Consider the following 20,054-nt stretch of genomic DNA (forward strand, 5'->3'; position numbering starts at 1 on the left):
TGACCGGCCAGCAAATCAGCTACAGGTCAGTCACTTATACTAATTCCTGTTTCTTGCACAATAGCTCTCTGAAGTCTTGCCTTTCCTCCAAAAAACTAAAGACAGATATTTCTACATCTACTTCACAACTTGCGATTTCAATTGTTCCCTTTTTTGAGACATCCGCACACTATCCAAGACTTCTTCCATTCTTTACACACATTCAACATTAACAGAAGTTTTGGATGTGTAGAGAGAAGAATCATGTTTCTTTCAATAATTTGCATCAAAAGGTCTGTAACATTTCTCAAAAGAGAACTGAGATATTCTCTCAAATAACCTACATAAACAGTTACCCATTATATCAACTAAACAGTACAATAGTTATATCAATTAAACCTTAATGATTTCAGGAAACAGCGTTTAGACAGGGGTTTGCAGACGCCTGAGTTGGAGACTGATTTTCTTTATCTTCAGACACGGTTCAGATTTTTCTTTTTAACAATTTACCAGGCCTTGTCGGTATTTGCTCTCGCGCAGCAGCGAATCAGTGATCTAGTTCAGGGTCTTTGTGATGGAGGTTGACTCTTTCAGCTCGTTTAGAAAAACTTCTGAAATTCCATAGACTTGAAGTAATTCAACTTGAAGGCCCAAGGATTTCAGGGCTCTAGCCAATGCAGGAGTGAACCGATCAAACCACAGACGCTTGACCGGGGCATCAAAATTGTTAATATAATAATACTTGGGACAATCATAGAGGCATTGACGCTGGCGCTGACTTCCATGACCTGTAAGACAACCGTTGCAGTTTTCTTTTTTTGTCCTCCTCGATCACAAGCCCCTAAATGTTACAATGGAGCCTTTACGGTATTCACAATCAAAGACATCTGAATCAGGCCTATAGGAATGCAGGTCAGGTGAGCGTAACAGTTAAGTCTAAGGACTGCTACATGAGACGTTCACACTAGAACCTTACATCCCAGTCCGTCTCAGGCATGTTCATCTATACTATCAAGCAAAGGCATAAACGATGTCTCAGGACTGCGCATATTAGGCAGATAGGAGAGCGGTCTTTCCCGAGGTTGCGATATGAAAGGCATAGTTCTCTGCCATTGTTGACTTTGATTGTATAGCTCATCAATCCTCCGAAACATATTGTTTTCCAGATCACAACAGACGTTAACAGTTATCCGTGCACTTAACTTGTTACTGTACTTTCCATCGTTTATGTTCTCCGTGTAGGAAGAAAGTTCAACAAACCCCATTAGAATTGTTTCTCTGGATGTCTATTCTGTGATGCATTCTCTCTGTGGAGCTTGATACACCTTCCCATTCAATCTTCAAACAAGTGTCGCAAGTGTAGCCTCATACTTTTCTTCATTTCGGGACACAGCACATAGCGTAATACGTCCCAGTCATTAATTTGGTACTCCACCCCTAATGTTGCGTTTGTATATTCAGTTCCTATGGACAGTGTACAACATCACTTTAGAAGCAGGGTAATCAGAGCTGATTCGGCATTTCATGCTGATCCGTTAGCAGCTTAAAGGGAGGTATTTCAGTTCTATACAAATTAAGAAAACACTTCTTTGGCGCATCATATATTTCTGGAATGTATTACTTTAGATCCTTCATTCTGTGATTTTCAAGTCAGGGCTGTCACCAGTGTATCACTAATCACAAACGCCATTACTGATTCTTATACAGATCTTGAACTAAAAAACAATTAAACTCCAGACCAGGAGGAAAACTACCTCTTATTTATTTGGGACTCAAAAACAGCTCCTCTCTCCATCTCATGAAACCCAACACCCCCCTTGCTCAACCTCTCCTCCCAGAGTAACAAAGCCCCGGGACCACTTGCACAACCCCCCTCCCTTGCTCTGCTCCTCTCCATCTTTCATCACAAGCCTCACTTAGAAGACCTACTAAACATTGCCATAAAACTCTTTTGTTAACCATAAACAACATGAAAGGTTCATCTCCACTAACCTGTCAATGTTGTATTCCTCAAAACAATCTTTGCATTTACACTATAAATAAACTTAAAAAAATATTATTTTTACTGCTTTGTTCACAATGGTATCGACACATTTTTCCAACGTAACTTTATTGACCACTCGGAACTCTCCAGAGTTCCAGACCCAGTACAATGGCTGCAGATTACAGGGGAATTTGTAAAGCATAAAGATATTCTACTAACGGAAGAGGTAAGGACAGCTGCGATGAGGACGAATATGCTTAAGGAAATAAGCAAACAGATCACTGTCAGACATCATAAGAGCATCATAATTCCAACTTAGTCTGATTAGTCAATAAAGTCAACTTCCTTATCCATTAATAAAGGTTGGTGTAGTCATAAATCAAATAGAGATTCCTCTATTTTTGGCTTCAGTCTTGTAACACCACTGCTGTAATCCATTTAGGGTTCAAACCACCACAATTTTCAACATCAAGTTTGTATATAAACTCTGAGTATAGCAAGCAAAACACAGAGCAATACCAAAATATGCAATACCAAAAAATGTCATCATATATCTTGGAGCTCTTCAGTTTAAATTAATCCAATGTGTCTTTGTTGTCTCTGTCCAGTTTCGATGCAGAACTTTGTCCATCCATGTCTCAAATCTATTAGCAGACAAGCCAACCTGGGGAAAAATGTAATAGAAAAAAAGATGTGTTAATAGCTGTCAGCTATGATAGATGGCACCCAATCTGTTTATTACCAAAGTCTCCATGGCAAATAATACATTTTTAGTATCATACCATAAAATGCATAGGGAGTGTATGTTATATATAGTGATACCTGGAGGAAGTTGGATTCAGCAAAATTCATCCATGACCATATGAAAAAAATACAACAACTCTCCCCTGTAGGCCCTACCAAAATAATACTTAAAATATGTGCTTGATTATTAAATCGCTAGATACTGGAACAAACAGTAAATGCGAAAGGGGTGGCCTGTGAGGCAGGCAGGCTACCGGAATTAGAATTTTACAATAATGCATCAAATTTGCCAGGTGTCATAGAAGTTGCACGTTTGTGGGGAAAATGTGGCATTTTGTAAATGTATTTCATGCAATGTTATTTCATTACATAAGGCTTGAAATTTGTAATACTGCAAATATTCTGAACATTTCAGGATAGGTTGATAAACTGATTTTTTTTTGTAATCAGTTGTTAGGAAGTATTATTATTTTTAGTATTCTATACAAAATGAATTGCCTCGATCGTTGATTGCCAAGCACGACAAAAAGTATTTTGTTCCCACTCCCAGTCCAGGTTTGGCTACATATTCACAAAAAACTAAGTGGATTATGTTGGCAACAAACACTCACTAAGAGGGATGTACATTTATGCAAAACATTTGAGGAAAAACAATCAATGTGAGCACACGAAATGTGGTATATTAACATTTTTGTTCAGTGTGAATTGAACAGGATCATTACAATCCAGATAAAACTTCGATCAGATGGTACAACCAGTGAAGATGTCCACTGGTGGATCCTGCCTACATTTAACTAAGAGAATAACATGATGATACTCACTGATATATTGTAGAGAATGGCGAGGCTTCTTCTGTTCAAAGGTTGAATCTCCTTCTACAGACATCATTTTCATGCCTCTGAAAAGTGAATAGCAAGTTAAGGTTTACCTGCCAAAAAGGAGCTACCGTGATTCATCCACAATCCCCTACCTTATCTATTGATGTAGTAGCTGGTAATGATAGTGAATTCTGATTTCCTTGAGATACACAAAGATAAGCCTTAGGGATCATTATTAGGACCAGTTATTTTAAGATAAACAATATGACATAACCCATTAGCCAGTCTGTTAAAGATTTTGTATCATCAGCATACAGGTGAAGATCCAATGTATGTTGTGTCATGGTTACAGTCTGATTTTGCAGCTGTACAGGAAGCCCTTACAAATGTAAAACTTGTAATAGAGGCTTGACAAAACCCATGCTTTTCACAATCCTTTCGGGTCAGAGATTGACCATTCCATCCAATGAGTTGTGGCATTTGGTTGGATTTGAGGTTACAAAGGTTGGAAATACCCTCAAATCAAAGTTGCCAGTATGCATTTAATTTGTGTTTCAGCGGTTCACTGGTAAAACACTATTGTTTTTGTAACAGATCATTATTAATATTATTAGTGTCTCAGAAGTTCACTGGTGAAACCCTATTGTTTTTGTAACAGTTCATTATTAGTGTTTCAGCAGTTGACGGGTGAAACACTATTGTGTCCCAGTTCATTTGGGTTTTAGCAGTTCCCTGAACATGTGTGGGGGTGTGTTTTGACACATACAGCTCCAGAAAACCGTTTCCTACATTTGCAAGTTCACCATGCTCACTAGTGATGGCCATACGAGGCTTCATTACTGTTCTTCTAGCAGCAGGATATTATGCTAACAGCGCTAACTCTGATGTAATTTTTCGAAATAAAGAGCCATCACTGAAATATATAAGGCAATAGAGTTAGCAATATATTCTGTAAATTTTATGTTTAATGTCCGTTCCAATACTGTTGATGTCTGTTCTTTTTTACAGACATTATTGTTAACTATATTGCTGTATACATTTCAATTATGGCTTTCATTGTGATAAAGAATATCGGAGTGCTGCCAACATAATATCCTGCTGCTGAAATAACGCTAATGAAGCCTCGTTTGGCCATCACTAATGCTCACCTAGTTTGAGACTAAATCTTGAAAAGAGGTAGATAAGCCCATCTCCACCCAAAGAACATATTTGCAATCGGGCCACATTAAGTCAGGCGTTTTGGTTTTTTAGCAATTCAGAATTAGCGAAAAACGCACTAAAGGCCCGTCAGTGTGAGTTCTTAACGCACATTATGTCAGTATGCGCAGACTATTCCAGAATTGTTTATGATGAAACAAACTGCAACCACAGCAGCCCATAAACACAAAGTCGCTTACCAGATATGGAGGATTTAAACTGGTAAAAATGATATTTGTAACCTACTAACGGCGGTCATACTGTTAAACAGTATACTGAATAATTATGGAGTAACCATAATAAATCTGTTATTTTCCTGAGCATCAATAAAAATAGGCTAACTACCAGACAAGGCTTTGTGTGTTAATGTCTTCATTTGCGTCATTATTTACAATTACACAAAAAATGACAAATTATGAATTCTGAGTCTTGCGCATATGGTAATAAACAAATCAGGTTGCTTACTTGTAATGAACGATCAGTGAAAACATTTTATGAAGGTTATGTTGAGCTTGTTTTGCTAATTACTGTCTATATATGCAGCCATGTGTGTTTACGTTGCACTGGATTCTGGGACCAAAGATCTCTGCCACCAAAGATGACAAGGCGATTCACATATCTGTCTGGAAAAAGTACAAATCTAAATGACTTTCCTGTCTCTTAGTCACCCATCTTATCACCTCTGTCTTTGCTTGATTTGGATGAAAAAACATGGCAGCGCCCGCAAACTCTCCGTTGTGTTATGTAACTTCTACACACATTTTATTTTACCGTTCGTCAGCTCACTCTTGTTTTCAGTTGTACATATGGTTGATAACTGAATAACTTGTGTTAGCTGTATTTTTTTTATTTTATCTAAAAATGACCACAGATGTTGGTTGCAGTCAGAGTCAGGAGGAACAAAAAGGTTTTGGATAACAAGTCATGGATAAGAACACTTCTGTACATGTTTTAACATCTATTCTTTGAAATTTACTTCTGACATTTAGGACAAGTTATGAAGATTGTTCGAGTAAAATATAAGTGAATAACAGCATGGTCAGATTGACCAGTGACCAATCAGTGCTCCAGTCAGGAAGGAAAAAAAGGCTACCAGTCCAGAGGAAATTGGGACAAAGCTTGAGACAAAGGTAAAATATAGGCATTGCTTTGTAAAGATGGAGGAATACACGGACTGAAAAGTGACTAATCAAGCTACTTTACAGGTAAGCATGTTACTAAGGACTGTAGCAATCTAATGGTTGGTTTTAACCAGCAATCTTGTAGATAACTGTAGCTGCCATTTAGAGGTACAAAAGTTGGTCAGAGGCTAATGACTTCCATGAGGGGATGATCACTTTGTTATTTAAATTACACTATATGGGCTCAGAAAATGAAAATACACGCTAATATAGACAAATATTTAGTGGAATGCTCCATTACAATGGATATTTAATCAAAAAGAACAGCTAACAGAATCACCAAAAAATTACTACCATTAGCAACAAATCCTAACAACGTTAGCTAGCTAGTAACGTTAGCCAACTCAAACGTGGTTAACTAACTTCAGTCTAAGCTTACATTACTCAATCTAAAATTATGCCGATGACATGAACACCAGCGTCAGAAATAACACGTTACTGTAACGCCACTACTTTTGGTGGTAACTAGGAATGTAACTAATTACTTTTTCAAAATGTATAACAGTTACAATTAGTGACATTTTCTTTTGTTTTGCATGTAAATTGCAAGCATATTCCCCCAATTTCCTGTTTATGAACTTAACCTGACCTTAAGGTGGCGCAATGAATGAATCAATCAATCAGCATTTTAGACTAGCCCAAAATATGGACATTATTTTTCCCCTTCCCCAATATATTGGTTACTTGTAGTCCATGTGTAGATGTGAGAATTGTATCCACAGTGTGGAATCTGAGCATTGCGATATTTACTACAACCACTATACGAAACGGCCGATTTCTAACAGCAGAATAGAGAATAGAAAACGAATAGAAATTGTAATCTTTACAGGGGCCTACTAAAACAACATGCTTCTACATAGCGAATCGCAAAAGAACCCAGAGCTAGCGCCACTGACTAAGGAGTCGCAGCCACTCAAATCATCAAATCAGCCAAGGCTTGATTTTTAACAGAAGTGTTCACAGTCTGTAAGCCAGGCAGAACTAAACAGACTGATTGCCAGTGAATACCAGTGACAGCTACCTGGACAAAGAATATGCTAAAACGTATGTTGAGCTCAAAAAGACATTAGAGGACAGAGAACATGCATCTACCACAGCAGACATTGGGACTGCGCATATTAAAAGTTTTCTAGACATAACCACACATTGGATAAATCCCCACAACATGGAACATCAGAAAGTAGCACCGACTTGCAAAATAATTTTTGAAATGTATGCTTGTTATGTTTAGATAACGACATTAATTAGCCAATGGCTGAGGACGTCTGTGCCTCTGGTACAGCTCATCTGCAGAGTGTATTAGTGGGTCCGATTACTGTGACAGTGCAATCTGTGATCCTCAAATCACAAGCAGAAACCAGAAAAGGAACAAGGCAAGCCAAAATCAGCGGACCCACCATTAAAAGTGACAAATGCAGGTCCGCTTCTCTAACCAATACACTATTCAAGAAGAGTTAGTCACTCACTAAGAGACATTCACTCTAATTGGCCAGCTCCACTTACACCGGCCGGCAAAAAGCACAACAAGCTAAATAACCTTAAGACGTTGTACCCTGACAAATAACAAAAACGACAAAAGGTTTTGATTATTGATTTTTCTTCTTTACGTGGCGGGGCGCCACGGTAAAATGAACACAACGGAATCACTGCTACACAAATACACTGCATGTCTAGCAAGGTATACAGATGTATAACAATACTAGTAAACTCTGTATTTGGCACTTGGCCAATCATTCAAAGGACCCATTGTTTTCTCATGCAATACACCTGGGAAATTGTTTTTGCATGCCTGATCCATTCCTGGAAATATTCTGCAGATGTCTCCATGCATTTTTATAAACTTGCTATATTTTTTTGCTGTGTGTAAATGATTTCTTAATTCTCACTATGTAGTTGTAGTGTGCTATGAAAGCGTTCATAAGCTTATCGCACTCATGTGGATCAATAATATTCAATAACTCCACCAATTGCTTCTAGTTCACACTAATGTATATTACTGCCATACTTGCCATATCGAAATGTTCAATAATACTACAGACTGCTGCTAGTTTATAGTACACTGTTTTTTAAACTGGTGGTAGTCTACAGTGTTATGTATATTGTTGCTTTCTTTTCTATTTAGCTATATTTTGCTTATATACTCTTCTTAACCCTCACTACGTAGCTGTTGGGGGCCATGCCAAAATAATTTCATTGTGTAGGATTGACGGTGTGTTGGTCGGGTCATTTGACAAACCTTGAAACTTACAATTACAATAGTTTCAAGTTGAAACTTGATTATTTTATTATAAGGGGTCCAAGAAGCAAAGCTGCAAAACCCAATTGTAATTGTACATTTTTTATTATTAGGGGTCCAAACAGCGAAGCTGCAGCACCCTATTGTTATTATTATTCTTTTTAGGGGTCCAAGCAGCGAAGCTGTGGCACACTATTGTAATTATTAGTCGTTTTAGGGGTCCAAGCTGTGGAACCCGCGGAACCCTTGTTTTTAACTTGGGAGGCTGATAGAGGGCTATCCCAAACTTATGCACAGCTAGTTCGGTGTCCATAGGCCCATGCCTCTACCAATCAATCAAATGTATTTATAAAGCCCTTTTTACATCCACAGTGGCAGCTGGAATTGTTAGGTATTGTCTTGATCTGCAACACAACCAGGAAGAGTTTGGATAGGGACAGCAACAATTCTTTGCCTTCCATGGTTGCAATGAGGAGCAGAGGAAGCATGCAGTGTTTGGTACTATTCTCCTGAATGCAAACAACCAAACTTGGTGAGCGGCCTGAGTGCAAGCAGATTGCACTCCAATGAATAATGAATCAGTAGGCCAAACCATGTAACAGCAATAGGCCAATGAAGTTCAAGCTTTGAATCAAAGGCTTTAGAAATGCTTGAATCCCATCAAACATGATTAGTATAAGGTTGTACAGGCCCCCAACTTGCAGTAAAAATGTGAGCAAGAGCAGCCATTGAGGGGCACTACAGAGTATTGTCAAACTTGAGATATTCAAATAGCGATATTTACGTGCTCCTTAGAGTTAAAGTCAACACACCTCTCTCAAAATGTGCTTCTACACTGAGTGAAACAAAATCGCCTCTTCCCTGTATTTTGAATAGATCAAAACTATACTGAGAGATATTGAGCATGAAAAGTAACTGAATTAAGCCTGACACAATGTATGAGAGTACTAACTATCTCTGTACGAAGGACGTGATGTGATGCCCCATTACTGATGGGTCCCAAACCATACCACCTGCAATTGAACTGTGTATGTGACTGTCATAGGCCCTTGGGTCATAGGTTGGAATACGCCATACAAGGGTATTTTGTAGGACAAACTATTTCTTATAATAGTCTGTGTAATGGTTGGCTGACCACCTCCTGTGTGTCCTGGTATAAATGACTGTGTTTATATTGTAATCATTTGGAGAGAAAAATGAAAGAACTATGGAAGGTTATCATTGTAAACCTCATGCTGAATAAAGGCTCTCCCCTGACTTCCGGTTGCATTCATTTTGTTCATGGATCACAAATGGACAGAATCTAACAATACTAAAGCAAAACTAGGCCATTTGTCCTATTTCCATGAAACTTCACAAATAGCATCTGTAAATACTACCCACCAGGTACCCCAGAAAATCACTTTAAACATTAATTACTCCTGAACACAAACAGATAACCTATCAGACCTATAAGGCCTACCCTATATGGCATTCTTATAGCTTGGACCCCTTAATTGCTGCATGCAGGAATAATTTGTATGTTTTTAACTTTTGTAACAGTAAGAATAAGAGTATATAAATGAGCAAAATGCATAAAGGTGTGACAATTTAATGCATTTTGTTTTCTTAAGCAATGACAAATGTAAATCCAAAGTATAGTTCACATAGACAGCTAATGTGCTAAATGTGATTTGAAAGAGTGACTAGAAATGTGTTTAACCCATTGTAAAAACTGTAATTGATTGAAATGCACTCAATTCAATGCCGTATGGCTGTTTTCAATTAGCTTTCTTAAAATGTATGAACTTCCGGCAAGTCGCTCTGGATAACAGAATCTATTAATTGACTAGAATGTAATTGTAATTTAGTTATGGCTCTGCACTGCTTTAGCTAATACCGCTGATGGTAAATGAGCAGTCATTTCCACTGTTCAACAATCATATAAGTCACAGGAATTCACCTTAAGAATCCACTCGTATTCCCCAAACTTAGAGTCAAAGGTTCCCTTCTGTAACGATCGAAGTTTCAGAGTGAAGCGTGGTCCAAGCTCTTGAATGCCCACTCTTTGCTCATTCTTAAAGATGTACCTTGAAAGAGCACAATGTCAGTGACACGTTACAGACAGCACTAGAACCAAATCATTAAGGTCAGATTACAACAGGAGACCTGACAATACAAAACGTTCAGAAGTAATATCTTTGTGCTAATAATTTCTGGCCATTGTAATGAAGAACCTGTGGAATCGGAAAAAGATGAAGTCTCGTTGATTGTGGAAAGTGGCTACTTGGCGTCCCACAAACTGGGGGTCATGAGGGAAAAGAGCAGCAAACAGGCGTCCAATGCTGTGTCCCAGTCTAGTGGTGAAATTATTGAGGATCACCTCTGGGGAATGTTCTGTTGGGTCCTTCCCTCGCCTCTGTAAAATGTTGATGAAGATAAGAAAAAAGGGTCTGAATCAAATCAATACAAATCATGTAAGCCCAAATACACACAGCGCATTCAAACCAGTTCACTTTCCCACATTTTATGTTACAGCCTTATTCTACGATTGATTAAATTGACTTCTTCAATCTACACACATTACAGCATAATGACAAAATAGGCTTGAAAAAAGGCTTTCAAAGGTTTTTGGAAATGTATAAAAAATAAACAAAAATATTATATTTATATAAGTATTTAGGCCCTTTGCTATGACACTCTGAAATTGAGCTCAAGTGCATCTTTCGATCATCCTAGAGATTTGGCTTTGGCCTTTTTATTGCAAATGTCATTGCTATAAAGAAATAATTATGTTGCATATACTAAGTAAGTATCTTAATTAGTGCAGTCAAACAATCATGACGGGTCGCATAATCTTCTGTAGTTAATCACGATTAATTGCAATTTTAAAATGTGTTCCAATTGTGCCCTTAATACACATTTGTTTAAAAAGCAGTGCATTATGTAAGACATACTGTCTTTTACTGTAAATTACACCGTGCTTCACTCGCAAACTTTCAGCCCCTAACTTACCACATTAACAGGCAGTATCTACATGTTACCCATGTAAATCTAAATTGGGATCATAGACCAGCAATCTCCTTAGTTCTACCATCTCGTACCATTGTTCTCTTGATTAAGGCACGACGCACAATAACTACCTGCTGTCTCGATCCTCTTCCCACAGTCCTGCTTAAAGCCTCCATACCTGCTCTCTGTCCACACATCACAAGCATAGTCAACCTGTCCCTTACCAATGGTATTGTCCCCTCCTGCTACAAAGCTGCTGCTGTCACCCCCTAAAGAAACCTGGACTAGACAACACCATCCTTAACAATTTCCGCCCCATCTCTAGCCCACACTTCCTGGCAAAAACTGCTGAAAGAATTGTTGCCTCACAGCTCCAAGCCTACCCCCTAAACTATAATCTGAGCCTCTTCAGTCTGGTTTCCGGCCAATCCATAGTACAGAAACTGCACTCCTCAAAGTGGTCAATGACCTCCTCTCTGCTGATACCGGTTCCCTCAACATCCGGATTCTCCTCGATCTGAGTGCTGCCTTTGACACCGTTAACCACCAGATTCTGCTCAACAGGCTTGAGGGGCTGGGTGTTGAGTTGCCTGGCTCTATTCCTTTCTCACTAACCAAACCCAATTCATCGCACTCAAAGGCTTAAACTCTGACTCAGCTACACACACTCAAGGTGTCTCCCAGGGCTCAGTACTTGGTCCCCAACTCATCATCTACATCCTTCCCCTTGGTCAAATCCTCCGCCACTTGAACCTAAATTTCCACTGCTATGTTGATGATACACAAATATATCTAGCCACCAAGTCTCTCACAAAGCCCCCTCTGACCCATAATGAATCCTGTCTGACTGCAATAAAAGCATGGATGAAGGACAACTTCCTCAAACTAAATAGTGACAAACCAGAACTTCTACTCATTGGAACCAAATCCACACTCACCAAAACTGGCACCTTCAATCTCAGCATCGATGATACTGTTGTTTCTCCATCCCCCCCACGCACGTAACGTTGGCGTCATTCTGGACTCTACACTCTCCTTTGATCAGCACGTCAAACAGTCTTCATTCTTTGCAACATCGCCAAACATCACCAAACAACATCGCCTTCCCTCTCCCGTCCTGCTGCTGAAACCCTAATACATGCATTCATTACCTCCCGTCTTGACTACTGCCACTACCTACTCAACGGCATCAAAACTACATCCCTACATTAGCCCCAAATGGTTAAAAAAAAACTCTGCAGCCAGACTACTCACTAACACAAAGTCCCAGCAACATATCACCCCTATCCATATCGCTTCCTATCTCCCAACGCATCAACTACAAGATCCTCCTATTGACATATAAAGCCCTAAACAATATCGCCCCTGCCTACCTCTCTGATCTTTTCTTCCATATCAACCAACACACACACTCCATTCCAGTACTGCAGGACACCTCATAATGCCCAAGTCCAAGCTCAAAGGCTATGGTGATAGGGCATTCTCAAGGGTTGCTCCTTGTCTCTGGAACTCTCTCCCAAAACCAATCCGTGACTCTGAGACTATGCCCATCTTCCAGCAACACCTCAAGACTCATCTGTTCAAAATCGTCTACCCATAGCCTTTGCAAATCCCACACTCTCCATCTTTGTTGTTTTCTCATAGTATTTCTTTTGTTTCTGTTTGTTTCCTGTTCCATGTCACTTTTGTACAGCGTCTTTGTGTCCCTGAAAAGTGCTATATAAATATAATGTATTATTATTGTAACTGCTATGTTAGGCTACTGTATAAAACACATGAGTCAAGCTCAGGACAAGTAAACCGCCAATAAAGTTAATGGTAAACAATAACTGCGGACGGTATCGCAATCCTTACAACCGCTAAAGATTTGGAATGTGATTGAACAGTTAAAACCCCCATTATAAAGGTTGCACAGTTATCCACCCGAGGTGTTGACAGTTTTTTATATTTGTACCGTATTTCAGAGAAATAGTGAAGTTGTTCGTCACCTAAATACTGTAATTATAAGATCGTACTCAAGTTGAAAAAAAGGCATGAAGATTTGTCTTGATTCCAACCTTCATATAAAAAAAAGCTGCCTTTGTAAAAAAAGGTAGCTGGGTAGACTTTTGACAATTACTACAAATAAACCTGCTAGCACCCAAATTAACTAACTGTTCTAGAAAAATTATATTATTACAATACAATTAACTTCAAAATGACTTAACTATTTATTGAAATAGCACAAAACATTATAATCAGATATCATTGTAAAAATATCTTGCCTTCATCTCCTTGCGCAGTCGTACGCTGCTGACTTTGAAGTGTGCAGTAGGCCCGTCGGGAAGGTGGCAGAGAACCATGCCATCTTACAGTCAGGGTGAAGGAAAGAACAAGACATCTAGATGGGACTTCATTCACCACAACAGAACTCACCACACCAAAATCAATAGTCAAACTAAAACAGGACTTAACTGTGGGACATTATTTGTATGTCATAGTGAATCCAGATCTTTGCCATAAGTTAGAACAAACAATGACACAAGAGTATCATAAATTAATAGCTTCATGATGTGTCAGTTTTATAATATGCGATGTGAAATGTACTCACTAATTCAATCAGTTATTTTACCAAAAGGATACTGGGCACCTTACGATCTTCATTGATGACCATGAGGTATGTGAAACCTCTAGCTACACACTGAGGAATAATCTTTTTTAGTGCCAAGCCTTTTCTGTAGTACACATGTGCATCCGGTATGACCGTTGCTAGTTGCCTGCAGAACCTCACAGTCCTCTAAAAGAGAAAAGCACAAGGCAAAAAGGGTTTAAATTAAACCATTTAGCAAATGTTTGACAAAATAACAAAAATGAAGACAAAACAACCATAAATCAATACATAAACATTTACAGACCTTCCCAGATTCAACTCCCATAAAGTTTCTTCCAATGTTGCTAAATAACACCTTATGTAGCCTAACTATGGGAAGTGAAAACTGTTGTTTAATCAGCAAACCAGCAGTGTGCCCATTTAACAGCAAACTCTGGATTAGCCTATTTTTCAGAACCAGAGACAATATCCACTAGAGGAAAATGCATTTACTGAAGATTCCTAAGTTCAGCATGTTAAAGAATGCACACATACCACACCTGGCAGACAAGTGTGGAACTGTGTGCTACAGAGGTTTTGTTTGAGAAGGCTCTAGGACAAGACTGCCATTGGATTTAGATTTGATTATTTTAACCTTAAAACATTTATGTTTACATATAGGGAAAAAAACATCAATCTTGCTTCAAATTATATGATTATACCATAGGATTATATGTACACTAGGGATGGAACGATATGAGCATTTCATGCCACGATTATCCTGGTCAAAATTATCCCGATTTTCCCGATTAATAACAATCCCAATAATAATTCTGGTTTCTAGCTAAAAACCGCTGATTGGATAGTCTTCCATTACATTAAATTTTGTGTATGTGCATTTAAAAAGCCATTTAAAAAATTATATCAAGGAAGTTTATTGCATTAATACTAGGACATGTACATCTCTAAATTTATATGGTATCAGCTTCAATGACAATACATTGCAGATGATGTTTAGTGACATTTAGTGAGATATGCGCCCCACTGGTAAAATAAAACAAGTAGTCAGGAACACTTCACTGACTGGCAAGAGCTTTTTCAAGTCACTCATCTGGGGAACAGGTGGTAAAGGCTAAGGAATATATTACAAGATGCCAGACAAAATGACTGACCAGTCTAAAACTTATGGATGCATACACGTCAATATGGCATAATGAAAACACATACCAGGTATACTATCCCCACAGACACCTGACCCGATTCCTCCACAAGAGGCGCCACAGGCCACGCCCAAATTCATTTTTTTCACAATGATGCCATTTCGACCCCGAGTGACCTACAATGCATGAATCTGTCTACTTGCCTCATTCTCCAGGAGGTGCAACACTGCATCAAAACTCTATCATGTCAGCCATCTTGGATGTTTTGTACAGTGAAAATTTCATGAAACCTATTAAACTTAACTTCAATTTCAACAATAACTCTAATTGAATTGTCCATCTGCATAAATACAGTAGGGAGAACAAGTATTTGATACACAGCTGATTTTGCAGGTTTTCCTACTTACAAAGCATATAGAGGTCTGTAATTTTTATCATAGGTACACTTCAACAATAGCCGTAAATAGTTTTATTGCGGCCTGCAATTTAAATGATTAAATATCGTCGTCCTCACTGGAATCAAACTCAGGTCTCCCACGAGTCTTTAAACATTACGCCAAGGCGCTACACATTTTACTAGTCGCTAGACAACATTAAGTATTGTGTTAAACCGGTTAATGTTTCTTATTAAGTTTACCTACACTACAAATAGCGTCTATGAACTACTGCTTTTGCCACAGGCTGTTTTAACAGTTTATTAATCAGTAATAGGCTTACTAGTACCAACTAGCTTCCTAGGAATATAGCCTACTAGACTAAACCATGTACACTGTAAATATCATTAGGTTGTATTTTAAACAACGTAACCACACAAGTCCTCTACAATCCGTATGGTATATAAATACATCAAAATCAGCTAGGTCATGTGGTGGTCCAAATTAAGCTGGGACCTTTATTTAAGATGGATACATGCACATTGCATATGCCTGCATTTTGTTGTATTTACTTGAAGACTGAACACACGGTAGATGCTAGAGTGACAACAAGAATGCTGAGGCGTCAGGACATCATTCCATGCTGTCTGAACATCGGTTTAAGTAGTTGTGCAATGTAGAGCTGAACCAGGAGCAATTATCGTTATTATCTAGGCAAAGAAAGAAACAATGAAATGACTATGCGAGAGCTACAAGTGAAACTATCACAAAATAGGATGGCTGGCTGATTAGCTGGCTAGCTAACATATGACTTTGACGTGGATGAATAAATCCGGCTGAGAGAGTGACATGTGTAACTAGTGTCGCTACTCTAGTAATGAAGCATATACCCGGTTAACTAGCTAGTAGCGTAGCTATACAACGCTAAATTTTAGTCAGAGATAAAAACAATTATCTGAGTCAAGCGTACAGTTGGCTACAGTAGATATCAAGCCAAATCTTCCAATAACGTTTTTATAAACAGCTTACCAGTTTTCTCCATAGTTGCTGTTTTCACCAGGACTTCAAGAAAGATCACACTTCGTAGCTCTCGAACCAAGACCTAACGTAAGACTTAAGGCAAGTGCCTGATTGGCTGGAACACAGGCCAAGATGGTGTAAAGAAAGCTAGCGAAGGACAACCCTATTAGCCTCATTGGATTGCAAGTACAAAGTATTTTTGCAAATCTAATGCAGAATGTTTGTATCAAAATGATGTAAACAAACAGGAACCAATCCACAAACAGTTTTCTATCCACAAATACGATACATTCCAGAAACTCAAATATCACTCCCAAATATCTGTTCACCTGATTGCGGATTTGTTTGTGAATTTTAAATGTGTTTGTTTGAAGATTCTGAATTACATTTGTGGACTGTGTTTCCTATTTACAGATCATGATGTATTTGGTTGTACAATTTGTACAATTGTAGATTTTTATGTAGTATAAAACATTGCAGAACTTGAGTCAAAATGTTACAAACAAATAGGAACCAACCAATCCACAAATATAATGTGATACGAAAATAGTGAATTTTCTGTTCAAATGTTTGAGGGATAATCACATTTATTTTTTCATATATTAAAATCCTTGCTTTAAGGTACAAGTAGAAAGGAGTTTATTAATGGGTAGTGAAATATATTTGTGGATTGTATTTTGTATTTGCAGGTCATGAGACATTTGTTTGAGGATGTTACATTCATTTGTAAATTGTATTTTCTGTTTACACTAGGGGTGGGACGATATGAGAATTTCATGCCACAATTATCCTGGCCAAAATTATCCCGATTTACGATTTTATCCAGATTAATGACAATCCCAATAACAACTCCGGTTTATAGCTCAAAACTGCTGATTCTTCCAAAACGGATATTCTTCCATTATATAAATATTGTTCTTGTGCATTTAAAAATACATTACAATAAATGTAATATCAAAGGTTTTAATAATTAACTAATACAATAATAACATGTAAAACTCTAAATGTATATGGTTGCCAGCTTCACTGTCAATACATTGCAGATGATATTTAATGGCATTTAGAATTTCCATTTGTACTGCATTTGCCTTCATTGCACATCTGTATGTCACATCCGTAACATACATTATAAGTAAACTTTCTGCCCTCTTCTATTCGCAATTCTTGTTGCTAACTGCATTTCGTTGTACTGTACTTGTTCATTAACAAATTTGAATCTAATCAAAAAACGAAATGTATTGATATAGGCGCTCCACCAGTTAAATAAAACAAGTAGTAAGGAACACTTTGGTGACTGTCAAGCCATTTTCAAGTATATTTTCTGAGGATCAGGGGTGAAAATAGGTTTAATTTCGGTACTGACCTGTGGCTGCATGAACTTTCATGCATATTTTATGTGCCTTATTAGCTAAGGATAGGCCTATTTGATGAGTCGATTCTTCATAATAACTTATAATTCATTATAACAGCTCCGGGTTACATTGTCCGCATCATGTATTGTGCAGATCATGTAGATAGTCAATGTTATTTTGGCCTGCGCAAATTATATTCTACTTGTCTTCTCCTGTCACTTTCAGTAGGAAAGCGTTAACAATTAGCCTACAAAATAAACAAAATTATAATTAGAAAATCTAGAAAAATTCTGCATGCATTGTAGCTGTATTTCTTCTAGGATATAACTGGTTTGTTTGAGCTCATCATTGTTTCAACAGCTTATTTTAAGTGGTAATGAATGGACAGGTATTTGCATATAGTGGAAAGTGGAGACGTGATCAGAATTATTATTTTTTGGCTACTAAGTGTAGTGGTTAGACTATTACTGTTGTAAAAGAATTGGAAAACAAGTTAATTCTTTATATCATTACAATACAACTCCAACGCATAACAACATTTAAGAATTTAAGATTTTTATCGCAATTGACCATTCGACTTCATTGACCACAGATGTTTAGTAGCGTAGTACAACGTGAGAAGAGATGTGCGCCCCACTTGAAATAAAACAAGCAGTCAGGGAAACTTCAGCGACTGGAACTTTTCCCAGTCAGTTGTGAGGATCATCCCGATTTACGATTATACCGATTATGGAATTTCTCCACTATTTAATAATTGAGAGTAATTTCCATCACGATTAGCACTAAAATCGTTTACACTGCAATATATATTTATAAATTGTGATCTGCACATTTGCAATAATTTAGAAGCAATTTATCTCCATAGGGACCAATCAGAGACAGTATTCTTATGATGTCATCAAGTATTTTACAGTATTTTTAAACTACAAAATTATTTTGATACATAATATGAAGCCATTTTCATCAACATTATCAAATACAAATTACAAAATTCTACTTTGTATTTTAAATATTTATTTTAAATTCATTCAAAATATGTATTTTTAAATTCATAAATACAGCCCATCCCTGTTGGTTGTTAAATATATGGAAGGGGTTATCCCCTTAGACCCTAAGAGAATTCTAGAATGCTGCTCTAGATTACTGAGAAGTCTCAAAATACATACTATATAGCACAAAAATTAAGAAAAACTTGTAATTTTAATTTAACTTTGTTTTAATCCCCTGAGGACGGACTACGCATGGGGCATGTTTGCATAACAATTACGTATTATTACATATTTTAAAAAACGGTTTGTGATTGATTCTGTTTTCTTTGCTGTTTGAACGAGATTCCAATGAAAACGCGACGACCTTTGTGTTTACGTGGCACATTTCCTTGTTGTCGTCATCCTGTCCAAATGCTGTTGGGTGACAGCATCCAATGGAAGGCTGTTTCTATGCAGAATAGTTTATTTTACCCAATCAGGGGAAGGTATCTGTTGTGTATTTGATCAAATCATAAGGTTGCTGGGTGGGACATGAGTTTTGTTTTCTTCATTTGCTCAATCTGACTGTAGAAGAGGTTGTAGCAGTATGTCAGCTTAGCTAGCATGCTAACTTAGCATTAGCGAACGTTTTAGCATTGTGTCCTTGCATAACACTAACTTGTCGAAAAGACAAAGAAAGGATATGGGTTTTCAACAGTTTTATAAGTATTATTATAAAATTTAAAAACATAAAAACACTAAATGTAGACAGTCCGTTACGGTTATCAAACGCTGGGTAGCTGAGTTACCGGACAAAGGACGAATGCTAACAATAGGCTAATGCTAATGCTAGAAGAGTCTGGTCACTAACATCTAATAACCTATATATCATGAAATAATGTAATACAAATGTGATCATTATAGTCTGCTTTGCGTATTTGGAATGGGAGAACTGTTCCACATGGCTGTGTGGTCTGAATTCAATAATAAATAGAAAAATAATTATGGGTTTCATAATCATATTGTTCTGTATGCACATAAGGTGAATTATTTAATTTTTCTGTTCACTTCTACTGTGATACAATGCATATTTGTGTCAGAAAAAGGGTTTGAAAAGTGTTTTTGGAATGGCAGAACAGTTCCACAAGGCTGTTTGTGGTCTGATTTCAAGGATTAATAGTGATATAATTATGGCTGTCATAAACATATTGGACTGCTTGCACAAAAGGTGACTAATTTCATTGTTCTGTTCACATTATTGTAATACAATGCATTTTTGTGCAAGAAAAATGGTTTGAAAAGTGTTGGTGTAATGGCAGAACAGTTCCAAAAGGGTTTTTGGGCTTATTTAATAAATGAAAAATGGTGTGAAAAACGTGTTTCTGTTCACATTCATTGCGAAGCCTTTTCTTACACAAATGTGCATTGTGTTTACACAGAACATTTGTATTGTGAGTATCACTCCTCATGGGTATGTTATT

The 20,054-nt window shown here is 37.5% G+C and overlaps 1 protein-coding gene across 1 annotated transcript in view; it reads right to left on the reverse strand.

Annotated features, from left to right (window-relative positions):
- Window positions 1-2,070: 2,070 nt before the first annotated feature.
- Window positions 2,071-20,054, reverse strand: part of rpf1 (ribosome production factor 1 homolog) — a 37,817-nt gene continuing 19,833 nt past the window's right edge. The window contains exons 5-10 of the mRNA XM_013132681.4: window positions 13,753-13,906; window positions 13,395-13,477; window positions 10,356-10,537; window positions 10,082-10,208; window positions 3,529-3,605; window positions 2,071-2,627 (exon numbers count right to left, since the gene is read on the reverse strand). Of these exons, the coding sequence (XP_012988135.1) occupies window positions 3,564-3,605; window positions 10,082-10,208; window positions 10,356-10,537; window positions 13,395-13,477; window positions 13,753-13,906 (588 nt within the window). The 3' untranslated portion in view covers window positions 2,071-2,627; window positions 3,529-3,563. The remainder of the gene's footprint in view (window positions 2,628-3,528; window positions 3,606-10,081; window positions 10,209-10,355; window positions 10,538-13,394; window positions 13,478-13,752; window positions 13,907-20,054) is intronic.

This window comes from Esox lucius, chromosome 12 (assembly GCF_011004845.1).
Source record: "Esox lucius isolate fEsoLuc1 chromosome 12, fEsoLuc1.pri, whole genome shotgun sequence".
NCBI classification, from domain to species: Eukaryota; Metazoa; Chordata; class Actinopteri; order Esociformes; family Esocidae; genus Esox; species Esox lucius.